Source organism: Balearica regulorum, chromosome 6 (assembly GCF_011004875.1).
Source record: "Balearica regulorum gibbericeps isolate bBalReg1 chromosome 6, bBalReg1.pri, whole genome shotgun sequence".
Taxonomy (NCBI): Eukaryota; Metazoa; Chordata; class Aves; order Gruiformes; family Gruidae; genus Balearica; species Balearica regulorum.
In genome coordinates this window covers 24285905-24306106 of record NC_046189.1, presented here as the reverse complement: position 1 = coordinate 24306106, position 20202 = coordinate 24285905, and the positions used below count along the sequence as shown (strand labels likewise).

At 36.9% G+C, this 20202-nt stretch overlaps 1 protein-coding gene across 6 annotated transcripts in view; it reads left to right on the top strand.

The window, feature by feature from the left end:
* The window catches only part of SLC4A10 (solute carrier family 4 member 10), a 192495-nt gene that overhangs the window by 78804 nt on the left and 93489 nt on the right, over positions 1 to 20202 (top strand). For 5 of the 6 annotated variants that reach the window (XM_075756822.1, XM_075756817.1, XM_075756819.1 and 2 more), the window contains one exon: positions 13405 to 13486. In XM_075756822.1, the coding sequence (XP_075612937.1) occupies positions 13405 to 13486 (82 nt within the window). Of the gene's footprint in view, positions 1 to 10509; positions 10637 to 13404; positions 13487 to 20202 lie in introns of those variants that run through there. The other variant, XM_075756820.1, reaches the window with a different exon arrangement.

Below are 20202 nucleotides of genomic sequence, written 5' to 3'. Positions count from 1 at the left end.
CAATTTCACCTGTTCTGTGTTTTTTATTAGTCATATAGACCTCTTTTCAGTTTATCTAATCCCCCCCCTCTCTATGTGAACTTCTTAAAACTAAGGTCAAAATCCAAGCTTCCTCCTTGTTTACTGAAACAGCCTTTTAAGATTTTGTTTTGTAGTCTTTGAACCTGTTCCAGTGAACCTATTCCTATCCACCTTCTGACCTTCTGTTCTTTTTTTTTTCATTTTTATTTCTCTCCTTGAATTCCTTCCCATACACAAGAAATATGTCCAAGTCTCTTCATATTAAAAAACCCAACACAAAACAACCCTGAAGTTCACCAGATTAATGTCCTATCCCTAGACCTCTTTCATCTCCCCACTTTCTTCGTATGCTTTGTACAATTGTCTTCAGTTCTTGTCTTCTAATACCTTTCTAGAACTGCTCACTTCTGGTTTTTGTCTTTTGCACTGAAATTTATCTCAGTAATGTTCCGCTTGACTTCTTCCTGGAGGAATTCCAGGCTAGTCCTTTATTCTCCTCCACTCCATCTGTCATCTCTCTGCGATGCTATGTTATAGTCTTCACTAAATTTTGTTGTTCTTAGATATTTGTCATTTTGTCCTTGTTGATTCTCTCTCTTTTCAGACTCAGTTTCTTATTGTGTGGGTCTTCCTCTCCCCCTCCTCCTCTTTCTGTATGTAGGTGTGTGTTTAGCTCTCTCAGGAATCCATCCTCAGCCTTTACATCCTCCTCCTCACCTTACTTCAGATAATCTAGCCATAAGCATAATCTTTATGAAGGCATCACTATATTTTTTAGTGGTCTTCCCCACTAAAACTCTCCCTGTCTCAGAAAATTTTCTTGGTCTTCAGTGGTGATCTGAATATAGTCATGTCAGAAACAATTCCTGGTTTTTTTTTTTTTTCTTTCCTGATGTGCTGCTCTTGCTCTATGTAGCTTTGAGGTCTGACCATCTAGCCATAAATCAGATTGAAGGCCTGCTTGTCTCAACACTGTGACTGTTATGATCTCATCTGCCTGGCTGATGTTAATACTTACAGCTTTGCTTCACTTGATTACTGGTGTTAATATTATTTTTGCTTATCACTCTGCCTACATCACTTGCTTTTTAAGGTCTATTTGCTCATCTTCCTAAATACAAACTTCTAGTCTTTCTTTTAAAAGCTATACAGCTTGCTTTCTCCTTTCACTTCTGAGAGAGATTTTACCACAAAGTTGAATTTTGTGTTTGCTCTGTTGGCAGTATTGGTTTTGATTTCTCAGTTGCTATTCATCTTACATTCATTAGTGCACTTTATTTTACTGTGCCCAAACTTTGTTGAAGCTTCTCCTCAAAACTCTTTCTGTAGTCTATTAACTATAGAATCATAGAATCAGTTTGGTTAGAAAAGACCTTTAAGATCATCAAGTCCAGCTGTTAACCTAGCACTGCCAGTCCAACCACTAAACCATGTCCCTAAGCGCCACATCTACACGTCTTTTACATAGCTCCAGGGATGGTGACTCAACCACTTTCCTGGGCAGCCTGTTCCAGTGCTTGATAACCCTTTCAGTGAAGAAATTTTTCCTAATATCCAATCTAAACCTCCCCTGGCACAACTTGAGGCCATTTCCTCTCGTCCTATCACTTGTTACTTGGGAAACGAGACTGACCTCCACCTGGCTACAACCTCCTTTCAGGTAGTTGCAGAGAGCAATAAGGCAGTTGTAGAGAGCAATATAACCTGTTAATGACTGGGCAGGTGTGTTGTACGCATCTTCTTATACTTAGGTTGCCAAGTATTCTTAATCCAAGGCTGTTTATTGTTTGTATGCTTACAAACAATAAACATGTATTTTTAATTATATGACTATTGAAATAGTTATAAATAAAGTAATTTATTTGAATTATTGATTGTCGCATCATGCATATATTTGCAGCATATATTTCAGTGGAGCCCACAGACACTATTTTTCTTTCTCCATGCATGCGTACACATACGTATTTAATAACAATGCTAATTAAAGGTGGACAGAATTTGCAGGTATAAGAAGGATGCTTGTAAGACCAAATACAGACTGGCAGATTGTTATTTGTTTAGTACCAACATTGACATCATGCCAGAAGAGGAGGAGCCTATGAAAGACTGAGCCAAGTAACTTGTGGCATAATGTTTAAATGATAAGAATTTTCTTTCTTGTGTTCACCACAAAAAAACACCATTCTTTAATAAAAGATGATGGTGGTGTCTTGGCAAGGAAGGGTATGAAGAGCATCTGCTGGATATTATTTTTCATCATTGTGCTTGTAATTGTTTTCACTTTAGAGCACTATAGTGAAATACAAGTAATGATATGTAATTCAAAAATTTAATTACTTGTGCCAGTAAAACTTGATATCTAGTAATTTCTGCCATTTTCTCAAAATACTGAACAATGGGGACATTTAGATCAAGGAGATGGAGATTGAAAGGTGAAATTGAATGTGGTACTAGTAATTTAGTAAATACATAAATAAACAGGTAAATACTGTGCCTATGAGAAGGGTTGAAAAAAATTTTTGCTTTGGAAAAGTTTTCCTACCAAAACAGGAGTGCAATACTGACAGCCTTTCTATTTCAAATATCATAGCTACCACCACCACCAAGACTCCCAAATTCCTAAAGCAGACAATAGTGAAATGTTAGCTAATATCCTTCAAAGCTCTGATGGAGATCATTCTATCCTCCCTTGCTGTTCTCTCTGGCTGCATACGGGTCTATCAGTTTAGTGGCATTATGAGAAAATTGACAATGAAAATAATAATAGTCTTTTCTAACAATAAAATCCTTTCATATAGAAGCACTGACAAAATGTGTATAAACTGGTAGATGCCATGTTCACATTTACTTTCTACTCTGTAGTAGTACTTGTCCCTTTTCCTTTCCAAAAGTTATGTTCTGTAATTTCAATATAAAGCACACTGTTAATGTCATAGCAGTTTTTATTGTCAAATATCTTGACTAGTCTAGAACAACAGGGTTATGGAAGTAATGTGTTTAAAGCTTCCAGATTACATCAGACAAGCAATTTGTTCAAGTCTAATTCCTACCTCTGAGAGGTAGGAAGACCAGCTGAACCACTATTTGTAATTCATATTTACCTTTGATTCTTTGGCAGCACATTTGAAATTCCTGAATGTATATCTTGTGTGCTTGTGCTGTCTAGACTTTCAAACTATACAAATCCCTTATTATCTAGTCCAGTGTTATGATCACTTTCCCAATATATTTTGAGTGAGTCTTTGATATGAAAATTCTGTTTACAGTGCAGTGTTTTGTTCCCTGGGCAGAAGTGATGCACAAGTAACTTCAAACTTGGTATCTGAAATGTTTGTTTACTTTGTTATTTCTCCGAATACATTATCAGTATTGTTATCTCACTTATTTCTTTTCTTTCTTCACCCTCCTCCCCCTTCTGCACTGTTTACTGCTTTTCTTAATGCCTGTGTGAATTAATTAGACTAGCATAACTTTCAGATAGCAGATAGTATCATCAGTGTCTTGGAGGACATAATTATTTTTTATCTTCTTCGTGAATAGAGTGTCTCCTAACTGTTTTCTCTGGCATTGCCCTCCCTGGTCACCATGGCTTACTGATGAACCGAGACACATAAGAATGAGAGCAAAGATAATCAGAATGTCATTGTCTAATTAGGGCATGGAGAGTTTTTCTTGTCTTATGGTGTGACTATATAGACAGTGCAATAGGTCTCTTCATTGCCATTAGGGTAACTGTTCATTTGCATGCAGCTGAACATTTCTGGGTGATACAAATCTCTGTTTTTCAATCACATCAGTTACAGTTGCCTTGATAAAAAAATCACTCATGACAACAAAATCATGTAGATCAACCTAAATCTTTGGAGATGAGAAGTGCAATATGTCTCTTCATTGCCATTAGGGTAACTGTTCATTTGCATGCAGCTGAACATTTCTGGGTGATACAAATCTCTGTTTTTCAATCACATCAGTTACAGTTGCCTTGATAAAAAAATCACTCATGACAACAAAATCATGTAGATCAACCTAAATCTTTGGAGATGAGAAGTGCTGGGTCAGCCGTTCTGGATTTTCTGCTGGTTACTCTCTGAAGATACAGATGATTTGGGAATTCTTCAGATTAAACCCTACATTTGAATTTATACATTTTGGCCAAGACAGACTTGCCAGTTTTCTTCAAGGAAGTTATCTACAAGTTTCAGTTTAAAAAAACCTAACAAACTAAATACAGTCGTCTTCTTTTCTCTTCTAGAGGATAATAGATCATATAGAAGACAACTCTGAAGGACCACAAGGAATCCAATTTAATCTTTGGGCATACAACAGAAAATTGTATGGTATTCTAAGTTAATTTTTTCCTGGCAATGGAGGACAAAAGGGCCATACTGTTTTTTTAACACTTCAGTAAGATTTGGTTCAGTCAGGCTACCTTCACTGCTAGTACAGCAACAATATTACTAGTGTTGGCAAACTTATTTGGAAAGTTAGCAATGAGTTTGGCTACATAGGAATGATCACACTTAATTAAACTAACAGTTTACTATCCTGTCTTTTCAGATAGTCCTAGTTGGACCCTCCTAAGTCTCAACAATTTTCAGCCCGTCTTCAGTGACAGTCAGTCTCCCTAAGCTCTTGCTTACCCTGTGGAAGTGCCCATCTCTTTGCATTGACTGTTAGAAAGGTTGATGGTGGTGTCATCTCTAGTTAAGGCAACTTCAGTTAGGTGCCAAAAGTTTTATGGAATTAATCTGAGTTTAGAATATCTTTGTCCTGGAACATTTTCCCTGCTGCCTTGATTAATCCTTGGATTGTGTTTGTAGAGAGTGTTTGTCAAATAAAATTGAAAATTGTGGGTAGGTCTGAGAAACAGAAGAATCACTGAACATATCAGTGTTTCTGAGAGAGGGACTTAATTTATTGATCATGCTGGCTTGTGATGTCAAAAAAAAAAAAAAAAGTGATGTTTTGAACTATGGTTGGCATACATTTTTATGTAAAAGATGTAGACTCCAGACTACATCATTTTTGTGGCTGTAAAGGAGGAGTAGAAGTCCTTTCTCCTGTGTTGTAGCTGCTGTTAAAACGGGTTCTAATAAGTTGGTCATGACCTCTTTTCTTCTTTGCGCTTGCTACTTCCACATGAGTAGTTTCTGCAAGAAGACTGCTTTCTGTGATTGTTCTCCCTGACCCTATTTCTAGGTAAAGAAATCTGAAAACGTGTCATCTTTTCTAAGGTAGATCCTTTGAGATGGGAAGTGTATCCAACTTAAAACGCAATATATCTTACTGCTGATCAAAAAGCTAGCAAGTAGCGTAATTTACTTTTTTCCATTTGATGCCCAGCAGCTAATATCCTATTGCATAGTGGGCTAAACTCAGCATGTTTACTTCGTAACTACACCTAAATAATGCTGTTATCCTGGATCTAGCCTTGCCTGGTATTGGGCCAAGAGAGAGCCTAGACATGCTGAAAGTAATCTCATTTGAGCATTGGATAAAGTCTTCACATTCATCTTCATGCTGTTGGACTTTTCTGTCGTAGTTGACATAGCTATTGCTACAAAGTGAGAAAAGAGGATTTTAGCTAATGGGACTGCACTAGGATGACATAAGACATTAGAATAATAACCACAGAGGAAAGAAGTAACCATGCTTCATCTTGAAATCTGAACTGTTCTCACCTCCATAACTTTTAGGTATTTTACAGTGTAGTAAAGAAAAATATGAAGCAAAGGAAATAAAATTTAGTCATGCAGATGTGACCCAACTTCTACATCCCTTAACTAGAAGCAAGGAATACTGGCTTTTTTTCTTTTTTTAATTCAGAGGTCTGGCTGAGACTAGCAATTGAATAAAGATTAGCTTACAAATCCAGCAGATGTGATATGATAGGAAGGAAGGGCAGAAATGATGAGAATCTTAATATGAATGAAAACGTTAAAAGGAACACAGTAACCTAAGTGCCTTGTTCAGGTTTTGTAAGGCACTCAAGTCATTTAGGCATTCCTGATAATTTTACTCTGAGGCTTACAAAACATGGCAAGCACTGCTGCAATTAAATGCAGGTGCTTAAAACAGGTACCAGAATTCAGAAAGAATTTGACAGTTCATTATTTCATTATTATATCCAATGCTCCAACAGGTTTATCAAGCCTTTTGAGTGGGAGCATGTGTGTCCATCCATTCCACACACACACACCACCACAACTTGCCCCCCGCCCCATTTTGTTGCTGCAGCTATACAGAGCCCTTTTCTGGTGGGAGAGTGCAGACAAAGTGGGGCATGTGGTTACTGCAACAAATTAAGTTACTATTTTGCCTTGATTTTCTGTTTTATCTCCTAATAGAAATCTTGTCTTCAGTTGGATAGGTATATGAAGAATAGATAAAGTAATATATTTGCCTTGCAAATGTAAGAAATGTATTGTTGCTACCTGAAATGGCTATTCTAAGAAGGAAGATTCCTTATCAACTGATACGGAAATATTTTAGTGATTATGCATTCATTTATCTATCAGTTCATAGTGGCTGTATGGTACATAATGGTATATAACCAGCACAAGATGCTTCAATGTAGATAAACACAGGAATTACATGTATTAGTGAGCATTTACTTGTCTGTAAAACTGCTTTGGTTTATTTGTGTGTGCATTTTCTGCTTGTGTTTTGTCTCATTAAATTTATAACAATAGTATGTGCTTAAATTTAATGTCTGCAATGATTATCTATGTTTATATGTTACAGGAGTTGTGTTATTACAATAAATGTGTGCTGAGTCTCAGGTCAGTAGCAAATCAGTTCTTTGGAGCCAGAGCTGATTAGTGCAATTTTTAGCAGCGTTGCAGAAGATGGTATTTCTCTATTGAGTCACGCTAAACAGTATCTTGGCTTTTGCTATAAAGAGAGAGAAGAGGGAAAGAGAGACAGAGAAGGATGCTTTTATGCATATGACATGCAGCCCTGTGGAAGGTGCAAATCTGGAATGAAAACTAATTGCTTTGTACTTTGTTGTATAGCCTGAACTATGTGGAGTAGAGCTGACCAAAAGGGATGTGCTTTATGTTAACTGGTAGTGATTACTGCAGAAAGCTGCCACAAAACCAGAACAATTAAAGGGACACTTTTAAAAATAATTCCTCAGACCTTACAGAACAGACCTTATTACATTATAAATGTGTTTTGATGGGTCTTCCTTGATAGGTGGGAAAAGGATGATACAGTGTAGCTAGTGGAATGGAAAAGCAATTATATTTCATCAGAAAGATAAAGCTCACTGTACTTTCCACCTCAAAACATTGCTAAATATGATTTTATGTAATATAAGCAATTAAGCACAATAATATTAAAAAAAAAAAAGTATTTTCCCCCTCATGCTTGTCTTTGGGAAAAGAATTGTAGCTTCTAAATTGTGGGCATACACACTATGCATTAAATCAGTTTTGTGTGACTGTGTCTGCTCAAGGACAGTTTAAAGGACAAGGCTGAACATGGCAGTCACCAGTGATTTGCTTCTTACAGCAGGGAGGCATCTATCTACATCTAAGAGCTTTTTAGCCATTTAGGTTAATTGTCTTTACGAGATATTTCCAATATGCTCATGGCAGCTCCTGAGTTCAGATAACTCACTTTTCTGTATTTTTAGTAATGCCATCTTTATGAAATGTCAAGCTGAACTTAACTAAAATGATCTTAAAAATACAAATGTTGTGTAATTGGTCTGTGAACTAAACACAACACAAAGCGATAATGCTGGAATATCCTCAGACTGAGAAGGCAATCATGGTGTGTGTGTGGTATCTGGATAAATGTTTACAATTTCATAACAGACTATTTAAAAGGTGAATACACAAGGTTTATAACACTAACTTTATGATAAAATATATAAACTGAAATGAATATATTATGAAGTTCCATCTTTTAAGTATATGTAATTACTGATAATATAACTAAAATAATTTTATATTACAGCTTTCTATTGTTTATAGGAATGCAGTATTTAATGTTTTATGCTGACAGGCATTCCTTAGTTCCAGATGGCATTTGGGAATTATGTAGGTTGTCTAATCATCAATAAGTGGCTTATATGAAGAAGTAATTAATACTATGCTTATTTTCCTTATGAGTCAGCACGTGTGTCATATGCATAATTTCTAGTGCAGGAAAAGTCAAAATGGCTTCTGATCTGGTATATATTTTACAGAAAGGAAGATGCTGAAAAAGGATTCTTTTCGGGTATGTTGTGATTCGTGCTGTGGATGTATTAAGAATGTAATTAAAAAGGGAAGGGATTTTACCTGAAGGTTTAAAAACCCTGAATTTTTTTCTGGACTATTAATACTCTTTGTAGCTGATTTTTGTGTTGTATTTCAAAGAAAAGCAATCATCCAGTTTATTGAAATCACTGACCAAGTATCAGAGACAGAAAATAAAAGTAGCCAAGTATGAAGAAAATTAGGTAGAAAGAAGGATTAAGAAAAGAAATTATTTATAGTTTTCCATGTATAATAAAAATTTTAGTGTTACCCATTTTAATTCAACTATTTGAAATATATTAGCACCAAATATCATACCAGTGGAGCAGAATACCTACCAAGGGAAAGACAGCAAGACATATTTATTGCAACTATTTAATAATTTCTTATTGTCCTAACAATTTCCTATTTCCTAGTGTAGATTTATTGTTATACTATTCTTTCATTTACTGTAGTGACCAGCATAGATGATATTCAGTAAATAATAAATGTATAGGTAACTTCAAATCTGTGTATTGTCACCTAGAATTTAATCTACCTTCTTGATATCTAGAAGATGAGAAATATGTCCTAATTCCATCATCCAGAAATATACTGGTTTTATGAGTGTATATGTCTACGTTAGCACATAAGTATTTAAAAACATGTGTCATCCCCCTTTGTACAGACCCACCTTTGACCCACCTTACTTTCCTCTTCTTTCCACTCAATCATCTACCACATGATGAAAGCATAGGCAGTTTATAAGAGTTATAACTAAAAAGACTGAAACATCTGTCATAAAATGATGTTTCTCAGCTTTTCTAAATGTGTAGTTTCTCTGTTAATTAAATTGATCTGAGGTGTGGAAGGGCAGTGCACAGTTCTGGGAGGTGACAGGTTTAAGGATCAACTTCTCTGAAACATGTTATGAGTCATGGTTAGGGCTGTATCAGACCTAAACAGGGTCAATTTGGGAAGCTTTCCAGGAGGTAATTTATCTAGCTTTGGAGTATCCTGGGTAGTGAGCTTTATCAATACATGGGTGGAAAGGGCACTTTAGATGTTTGGTTTTGGTTTCTAAACCATGGGCCTTTATATTCCTTCTAACTAATCCACTTACAATTCCTGGCAACAGCTGCAGCCTCGCTTTATATACGGATAAGCAGGTTGTTGATCTAAGGGTTGAAAATCAGTACTCCTACCACTTATGGTGACCTTCTTTCTTTATGACTGCATACCAAAAGGTAGAAGCCAAATGTCTTTGAAGACAGTTTATTTCCTTTTAATTTTGTTCAACTTAACATACGTGTTTCAATGTTACAATGTGTGGAGGCACTGCAAAGGATGGAGAGGATGACTCTACTATCTGCTTTTCTATACTCACTACTATGTTTAAACTTCTAGTACAAAGAGACAAAAATAGCAACAACTGTATTTATAAGACTCTTTCATTAAAATAGATTTTTCCTGTGAAATATGTGCAGCGGATGCTGCTGTGTGGTGAAGGTCATTTCAGCATTCATTTGGAAAATGAAAGAGGTGGAAGCCTGGACTGAGTAGAGTTGCTGAGCCCTGGTCTCTAAGGAGCTTGTGGTTTCCATGTAAAAGCCTCAGCTTTTTCTTACTCTTCTATCCCAGATACGTTATTTCTTCTGTGTGTTTGCTGATATTTTATTTCTTTAGAGAAATAGTTTTTGTTTACCTATATTTTAGGTAAACCTTTGTGTGATAACTATATAAACCCATAAAATATTAACAAATATAACTAAAAACAGAGGGAAATGTTAGGTTGTTTATAAATATATGACAAGTTTATTGTGCTCTGATTACAGCTTCAGAGAAATGTAATTCCACTGGCTTCCGTAGCATTGCTATTGAATTAGGCCAACAGAAAGCAAGCCCAATATATTTATTTTTATGTAAGCTTTGTCCAGTTAAATTGTCAAAGTTGTGCACTGTAAAACTATTACAAGGTACTAATATACGTTGGTTTGATGTCAAAAAAACATTTTATGCCTAATTGTTGATTTTTATCAATCTGTTGTTTCTTATTATTATCTCTTCACATGAGTAAACTGCCTACTTCCGAAATTGAATGACTTAGCACTTCTGTAGTGCTTTACAGTTCTGAAATGCTGTGTAAATATTAATTATGGTACAGAGCAGCCCGGTGAGGAAGGTAGATAAGTAAGTATTATTATCCCTATTTTTCAGATGAGGAAGCTGAGGCACAGAGTTTAAGTGATTTTCCCAAGGCCACACAGCAAGTCAGTGGCAGACCCAGGAGCCCTCTCCCATGCTTTAAGCAGTAGACCACAGTGTTCACTGGACTCAGCAAGCAACTCATTGCAATAATGGACAGTTCCAAGGACTCGTACCTGGTCAGTGTGTCCATACATTTGTTTGCAGACTGCTGCAGTATGGTTTGAATACCTCACTCCTAGCAGATTTGTGCACTATGTAAGTTTTCTGTCCTTCATCACCTTCAAATGAGGTGAAAGGAAGAAGTGGTAGAATTCTGACATAAACATGGCATGGCTGTGAAAAACATTTAGTTTTCATGCCTTATTCTGATCCTGCTGAAACTGATGGGCAAAACTGCAGCAGATTCATGGCTTTGAGGATGTTAGTGTGTGGAGGTTGGTGGTTGCTTGGTGTATTAAAAGTCATCCAGAGCATGAATTCTACCTTCCACAACTGTCTTATGGTTAGTCTTGCCTATACTTTCAGTTTCAAACTCTCATTTATTGCAGCACTTAAACATAATAATTTCACAGTTTTCCCGACATGCTAATAAAAGGCAGAGCATTACCAACTGCAATTGAGTTTCTAGTCTCTCGTCGTCATGGGAAAGTGCAGTGTTTTTACTTGTATTGTGATAGTGCTTACCTCCAGATGAGATTAAGACCTAATTGCACTAAACTACTAGTGAACCCTTCCCTCCCTTCTCCCCACCTCCAAGGAGACAGTACAGGAATCAGAGAAATTACTTCCAAACTAAATGTGGTGTGACTCTTGCATTGGTAAATGCAAGATGGCTTTCATACTGCTCCCTGGGAAGTGAGAGTGTACAGTGCAAGGCCTGTTTAATTGGACTTTGCTCACAGTTTCCCAAGTTAATTGGCAACAAAACAATACTCCTGATTAAGCTGTTTTTCCCTGTAATATTAATGGAATGAGCCACTTCTGAGAATGAGGAAGGCTGAGACTTGCTATGACATTACAGGAAGAGGAGGCAAGGAAAAACAAGATTGCCAGAAGCTGAACACAATGTGAAAGGACAAGTCAAAGTGTATGAGCATATTTTGTTAAATATTAATGAATTAATTTTTATTTAGTTTACTTAGATGATCTTAAAGGCTTTAAACTGTCCAGCAATTTAATATTTTCCCCATTGTAGAATTTCCCCTAATTTTGCTTCCATAAGGCCTTTTCAGGATCAGTAAAATAATGATGGCTATGTCTTATGCTAGAATAGCACCACTTCTGATGTGGCTGTAATACTTGGCCTTTGGCATCCTGCCTAACCATTCACCCAGCGGCATGGCATTGTGCTAGCAAGACAAACACACCCAGTTGTGTCTAACTGCTTAAAATAATGCATTCTTTTTACCTAAAATGATCAAATAGTTTGTGCGAAATTATACTGCCCTGGTACATCCTAAGAGATTATTAGCTAATTCTAAATTATTAAAAGACAAAACAGTTTCAATAGAAGGCCTTTATGCTTTGTCAGATTTTAGTTATGTACTATTATCTGCAGGAAAGCTCTAATAAAGACACTGTAACAGTCTCTTTAACAGTCCAGATGCTTGGTGCTGACACGTTCCTAGGTTTTTTCTGTATGAGATAGCTACAGCATGACAGCTATTTTAAAAAAAGAGAGAAGCCTGAAACAAAAACTTATATCCAGAATGCACAACATCCAGCTCTACATGTGAATCTTTTTGCTTTAAGGAGAGGTGCTCATGTAGTTTAATTTCTTGTTATATTCTATTGCATTCTATATATAGATACATATTTAGCATGTAACACTGGTATTCAAATCCCTTGCTTCAGACTTCCATTAAGATACCAATTTTATATGTTAATATCATGCATTTCTAGTTCTGATATCACTTACTAAATTCTTTCCACTAGTGACAAATAAATATATATTCATGATACATTAATTGATGGTTTTGTATAATTTATCCTTTCATCATCATTTATTGGAAACCACTCTAAACATGCTGTGAAATGTAGGCTGTATTTAGTAACTGTTTTTTTACAGTTGGTGATGTCACACTCATAGTGAAGCCAATTGTTGTTGCTGAACTCCCAAAAGATTTCTATACTTAGGGAGACATGATTTTTTTCATGTCAGGAGTGACCAAAATCATTAATTTCTGTAGCTTTTTGAGCCTGAGCACAATATACTAATTCATTGCGTAATACGTTTACAGTGCAGTAGAGAATACAGTTAAAATGCATGTATGACTACATTATAAAATTAAATATGAAATACATGTTCCTGAGGAAGAATAGCTTTTCTGTTTTCTGCTATTGGTGCGTGCTATCTCTATTGTAATTACAGCTTGGCGTTTCTAAAGAAAAGCAAAAGCTTTGCAATTCACTTCAGTAAGTGAAGCCAGTTATTTTCATGGTATTAAAGTTTTCTTTCTTATTATGTTGTCACTGAGTATCATTCTCTAGCTTTGCTAAAGTATTAGTATAAGTATTAGTGCTCATAATTTGGGAATTCTGCTCAGGATCCTGGTCTAAAGACAAAAATACACGTGCAATCCCTTTCTTCAAGAGTACAAGAATAAAGCTGCCTCAACCAGACATTTCTTCTCTCATCTCTTTTATTGTCTTATTGACTCATGTTTTTCTTAGTTTCCAGTAACCAGTGTTCACTCATCATCTTTCAGGTTTTAACAGGAGAACTTCTTCATTCAAAGCTATCTGTAATCATACCTCAAAAAAACCTAATGCGTAAGAAATAGATTTTAATAAGGAAAATTAAGTTCTTAAAACCTTTTTTGTTCCTGAGTAGGAAGAGTAAATAAACAAAGATGCTTTTAATATTTATTTCATGGTACTATACAGTCTTGCCAATAGTTTCTAAGTGAGAAGCAGCTTACCTGTCCTTCTTTCTGTTTTGCAGAGAAATGATGAAGAGGCTGTTGTGGATAGAGGTGGAACTCGCTCCATTCTCAAAACACATTTTGAAAAGGAAGATCTAGAAGGTGAGAGATTATTTTTCTGTGCATGTTACTGTCTTCTGAAAGTACTGAGGTGCAATTCCAATGTGTAAACTTCCGGATTTGAGCAGGGATGCAAAAGTGAACAAGAGAGTAGAATCTCATAATTTATTTTAAAAAGAGAAATATTACTAATTTCTCACAGCGGTGCTCAGATATAGCTGATGATGGAAGGAGTTTGCTGTTTTTCAGTGTTCTGTAATCAAGTCCTGTAAACGTGCATGGATGACTTTCAATAAGTCTTTCTAACTTTAAGTTTCCAAATATGTAAATGCCAGCAGGACTGACAATTTAGTACTTAGAATGGCTTCCACACTTGCTTTACCATTCTCGTGTAGTTGCCTAGCCACAACTTCAGCTGAACAGAAACATTGTGCAGTGTCACAGATTGGACAGATACTTGATAATATACACTGCAGAAACCATCTAACGTCACCATGTAGAAGAAGGTGAGAAGTTGTGAGAACTGTCTTATGATATTACTGCATTCAGCTCTGGGGCCCCCAACATACGAAGGACATGGACCTGTTGGATTGAGTCCAGAGGAGGCCCACGAACATGATAAGAGGGCTGGAGCACCTCTCCTCTGAGGACAGGCTGGGAGAGTTGGGATTGTTCAGCCTGGAGAAAAGGCTCTGGGGAGACCTTAGAGCAGCCTTCCAGTACCTAAAGGGGCCTACAGGAAAGCTGGAGAGGGACTGTTTACAAGGGCATGGAGTGATAGGACAAGGGGTAGTGGCTTTAAGCTGAAGGAGGGTAGATTTAGATTAGATATTAGGAAGAAATTCTTCACTGTTAGAGTGGTGAGGCACTGGAACAGGTTGTGGATGCGCCCTCCCTGGAAGGGTTCAAGGCCAGGTTGGACGGGGCTTTGGGCAACGTGGTCCAGTGGAGGGTGTCCCTGCCCATGGCAGGGGGGTTGGAACTAGGTGATCTTTAAGGTCCCTTCACACCCAAACCATTCTATGATTCTATATTGGCCTACTAATTCAGATAATCTCTGAAATAATCACATTTCAGTTTGTTCATTAGATCCCAAATTTACTCTGATTACTACTGTACTTATACTCTTGTATTAAGGTGTGTGACACGCACACGTGCACACACACCCCCCCCCCCCCCCCCCAAGTCATAATTACTGGATGAAACTGAATTTCTGTTGCATATATGATATCCCATCCCTGTGACTGGAACTTGCTGAGCTTAGTTGTTAGCTTCTTGTGGTGGGACATGGATGGTTCTCGCCTTTGTCACATAGAGCCCCAGGAACTAGCCAAAAAGAAATACTGATATCTGGGGTGTACTTCAGCATCCTGCATCTGAAAAGTTACCTGCCTCAGGTCTAAAGAGAGGTATCTATATCTGTGCATGAACCTGAGTTTATCCTTGATTACTTCACCGTCATTTTTTTTTTCCCTTTTCTCTCTGGCTGTATGAATTTTGCATTGTCTGCTTCATGATTGCCATATTGATGATTTCATGTGAATGTCAATGTAATACATAGCAACTCCCTGTTACTGCTTCCCTCAGCAGTGCCTCAAAAAGCAGACATGGCTACACTTTGGAAGGGGCCTGGCTGTGTTGGTCTGTATGAGGTAGTCTCTCACAGAAGGATGTAAAATGTCACGTGATGTAGCATGTGTGAAGTAGGTAGCTCTCTGCTCAGTCTGGGGCAAGTCTAAGCACATGCGAGGGTAGATCTCAGGTACGATGTTTCCAGGCTGGCACTTAGCATTTTGGTGTCTCCAGGGGTAAGTGGCTGCCAGTGGATCAGGCTGGCAATGACAATTTTGGACTTGGGCACACAACCCTCTCTTTTGAATACTCACACTTAGTCTTCTGTAGTCTTCAGTCCCTTCATCACATCCTTGGATGAAGTCGAACTATTGTATCTGGTGTCCTTAGAGAAATACCTGTTGGAAGAATGGGGGCTCACTGCCTTCTCTTGTCCATGATACTGACTCAGAGTTTTTTGTGGGGTAAGCCTACCCAAAAAAAATGTCCTTTTGCTGAGTCATTTTACTGGTGTTTAAAAACGGATAACTTTCTAGAAAATGACATCTTTAAGCTCAGTCACATGGGTAGACTCAAGCATTAAAACAATCAGAATTGCTATGTTCCATGTGTAACTACATGGAACCTAAAGCCTTATCTCAAAATTTGAACAAGTATGTAGTTTAAAAACTGCATTTAATTACTATTTCTCCCCACCATCCTGTGTGTGTAGAGTTGCTCCTATGAAATTATCAGTGAAAATATTCTTTCAAAAATCTGCTCCTAGGATGTTATCAATAGAAATCAGAATGTGAGTGAACCCTCCCCCCAATCTTTCCATCAATTTGAGTTGTTTAGAACACTGAAAAATTCTGTAGTTAGCCAATGAGTCTGCTTTTCTTTAAAACAAAATCACACTGCTGCATAATATTCTAACAAAACAATTATTCAATGTAGAATCCTTCAGAATACAGTTAGCTGTCTGAGATAAATTTCATGTCCACTCTAAGATCAGATCAGTGTGTCTTTAAATATATGATCACTGCATCCAGAAATACCAAGGGACATAAAAAGATTTGAAGAGATTGTAAATTTTAATATCCAGTTCCTGTTAATAGCATGTCCATTTGTTTCGCAGCACATCTAGGCACTTTTCCATCTGGAAACAGTGGATGTGACTCACAGATGTCACTGTCTTATTGTTATCCAATGTACATTGTGTTGGGTTTTACCTACCTTTTTCCTGATGACATAACAACTATAAAATATGAAATTATATAATGCTAATTGTGTAGCTTAGTAAAAATATAATTAGATAATTAATATGTATTATGTAATTAGCTCTTTGACAGACATTTAATTGGGTTTATGTTTTAAAAATGTAAATAGCTAGTTACTGAGTATTTTAGCAAAGACTAGTTTTGACAGGGTTTAAGTTTCAATAGCACCCTATCAGCAACATTTTGAAAATGGCAATTCATATGAAGAACTAAAGGTTGTTTAAATCTGAAAATCAGTATTCAGTTTCTTCTGATTAAATCTTAAAATTGTAAGTATTTTGCTGTTTTCTAATTTTAGACTATAAGTATTCGAATGTCAGAAATACTGATTCAAATGTGTACTAAAATTTCCATCTGAAATTTCTTGGCCCAGCAAATACTTGTATTTGCATATTTTGGAGCAGCCATTGTGCAAATATATTGCAAGTACATATCTTGCTGAAAACATGAAAATATCATGGTGATTAATGGTGCCTGGAAGAACATCCACAAGACCAGAATTTTGCCTCAGTGTCTGTAGATTAGTGTTTTTCTTTCCCTGAGCAGTATAGTAAAAATCTGGGGAGATAGGACAGGAACTGCAGTACTTAGGGGCACAGAAGAGATGTCATGCTCATCTTAGTGCCAGTAACAATACTTGCAATGTTTACTTCAAATTGTATCTTTTTACTTAAGCTTTGTAGTGCTTCAGAGGTGGATTGTTTGCAGACCTTTGGCATTCAGATTTTAACCTGAATGATTTTTCCACATAATTTGTTTTTCCTGAGTTGTAAGGTCAAGATCAGTCACTAATACCAAACAGGTCATTTGTCTGACTGTTGCATTAATGAAGGGACAGAGAAAGCATTTCTAAAAGCAAAACAAGAAGCCTCTCTCCCCTGGTTATAATCACATATTTTGCATGTTGTCTTTCAATGTGTGTACAGACAAAATTCCTACTCTTATGACCAAAGACATAAAACAGACAAGAAACATTTTGTCTATAGTCAAAATATGCTCTTTTATCAGTGGTGGAATTCCTAAATGAGAATTGGGCACTGATTCTGGATACTGAAGTACTTAATTGCAAAAGGACAGGTTGTGCATGTACCTATACTGGGAGCAGGTAGGCAAGTTTTCATAAACAAGATGTGCATGTGAACAAACAGTTGCACTCAGATTACTCCCTGTTGTTGTCTCTGGCTGCCTGCCATTGCTTCAGTGCATGTTCAGTAGTAACAGTTTTTTGACAAAATGGATATACCTACTTTTTCTGCTATAGGTTAAACATATTTGGATTGATCTGTAGATGTCTAGAGATCTCAGATTCTCTCAGATCACGTGCTGAGACCTTTGGACTATATACATTGCAAAGGGATTGGCACGAAGTGCACTCTGACGAAGGTCTTTTGCTTATGCCCACCATATCAGCTGAGAGTGAAAAAGCCTGTTCCATGGCTGTCCTTGCTAGAGGTGGTCAGCTGCAAATCCTGAATTTTTGTGGTAGAATTTCAGAACTGCTGTGGCCTAGTTTGAGAAGCAGCTTCAATAGGGAGATGGCTGGAGACAGAATGGTTAGGTGGAGGTCTGGGCATGAATCGGTGATGAATCCTGGCTTTGTTGGAAGAAATTGCAAAATGATCCTTATTTCAAAGAAGTTGGGATTTTCCTTAAGCTTTTTATGTTTCATACATTTTATCTGCCTAAATGGTGTGGGAAAAATTTGTCACATGGGAAATCAAGTTTGCTGTCTTTCATGTCTCTCAGGACACATAAAACACCGTATTCAGTATATAAATCATTGTACATCAGAATATGCACTCTGATGCTTTTGACAAAATTTATATTACATGGACTGATTACTGAATGTCACAAAACACTTAAAGCTAAATTAAGAAATAAACATCACTAGTACAACACTGAATATCATGCAGAAGCTGAGGATTTAAACCTAATAAACCAAAAATTAATTTGAAATATTAATGTGCTTGTAGAGATGTTTTGTATTTAACAGCCTGCATGAACATTAATAGTAGATGTCCTGCTGACCAAAAAAAAGAGTATTTAATTATTCTCTTTTCAAAATGGTTATTTTAGTGATTATTTCTTTTTAGATTTATTTTAGTTTGTGACAGTAATTTAAAAAATATTTTCATGAAATTTTGATTATATACAGTTAGGTTTAATATGTGACAAACTCATTGTGAATGAACTCTAATCTCCATGTATTATTTAGTAAAAATCTGAGTGGCTTCAAATATTGAAGTAGGCTTTTATTCTCAGACACTGGACATTTTTTATAGAAATAACATAATAGTGGACCTATCTGCCACTGACATTTTTTACCTGAAAATTAATAGGACCTAGCAGCTCACAGGACTGAAAGAACATAAATCATATTAACCTACTGGCCTTGATTCAGCCTTGCCCACACATAGAAGCAAGTCAGCTACTAATTCTGTTTGGCTGGACAGGAACATTGACCAAGGTCTCCCCTCCCTTTGGCTGCCAGGATGCTACAGCCTATTGCAAATAATTTGTTGCCCTGTCAGTACAGATCCCCTGCTCCAAGCTTCCTTGCCTCTGCTTCCCTTGGGTGCCCCGTTCATCCTGATGTCCACTCTAACCTACCTCAGGCTTCTTGTGGCAATGTTCATTAGATTTAGAGGGGTAGGATATAAGCTGTGGAAGTAAAGAGTTGGAGAGAGATTCGGGTTACTCTATGCCTGTAATGTCAGATGTGGCTGTATAGCTGTAGGTGTCCACAAAAAAGTCCCTTAAAAGGAACCATTTTGGCTTTACAAGCACAGAATTCTTTCATTTTTGTTACCCTCCAGGCATTACATGCTCTAGCTTGTTCTATTTGTCATTCCTAAGGCACATCTTTCTGCAGTGCCTCTCATCTAGTTTTGTCTCCTTTCTCCTGTGTCTCAATATTCCTTGAGATCTCACTTTTCTCCTGAGCTGTGCTTGTGCTCTTGACTTGGCAGTTGCCTGGTTTGGTCCCTTTGTATGGGTCTCTTGTCCCTTCCCAGGTGTTCCTGTCTTGTGGGAAGGTGATTAACCTTGAAGATTTATGAATAACTCTGCAAGACATTTTCACAAAATCTCTTTGACAGTTCACATGAAGAATAATGAAATAATGAGAGCAAACAAGTTATCACATACTGTTTGCTGACTGTCACAGTCTTTTGTTGATCGTAAGTTTTGGGTTTTGAAGTTTGCCTTTGCTCTGAGCTTCACTAATAAGAAACTTTTTCAGTATTTGTGGGGATTATGTTTCCAAATATTTCACCTTGTGAAATTCTGACACATGGAATTGGCATAAACCAGCTTGCCATTATTAGTGAAAGCTGCAAAATTGCAGCATCAGAAGACAGAAGAGTTCAATTTGTAACATACAGTTGTGCTAGTACTGAGTTTGCCTTTTTTTTTTTTTTTTTTTTTTGGCTTGTTGCTAATTTAGAAATATAGGTCAAATTCTTCCCTCTGATAACCACAGCTTCACTTTCCGTCAGTGGAAAGTGTGTGTGTGTCTGAGAGGGTCCTTTTAGGTTTTGTGTCTGCTGACTTTTTTTTCCTATTGCCTGGCAAGCTCCGAGACCTCATCTTGTAATAGGACTGTGCACACAACACTTCTGGAATCCTCTGGAACAACGTAGGGAAATAGGGAATGATCATCAGTGCAGGTAAAAAGACCAGCCACAACCTGGAAAAATGTTTTGTTAAAAGGAAAGATTTGTTGGGAGGGCAGTGATTGATCGTTGCTCTTTAAAAGGTCCTTAACTTTAATGACTTCAGTGAGATGCTCTTATCCTCCATATTCAATATGTGTTTAATGCTTTCTTGGACCAGGGATATTGTTTTAATTTTTTTTCTATATAACTTCTGTTTTACTTTAACCTAGAACATAAGTTACGTATATGATCTAAAAAAATTGTGAAGACT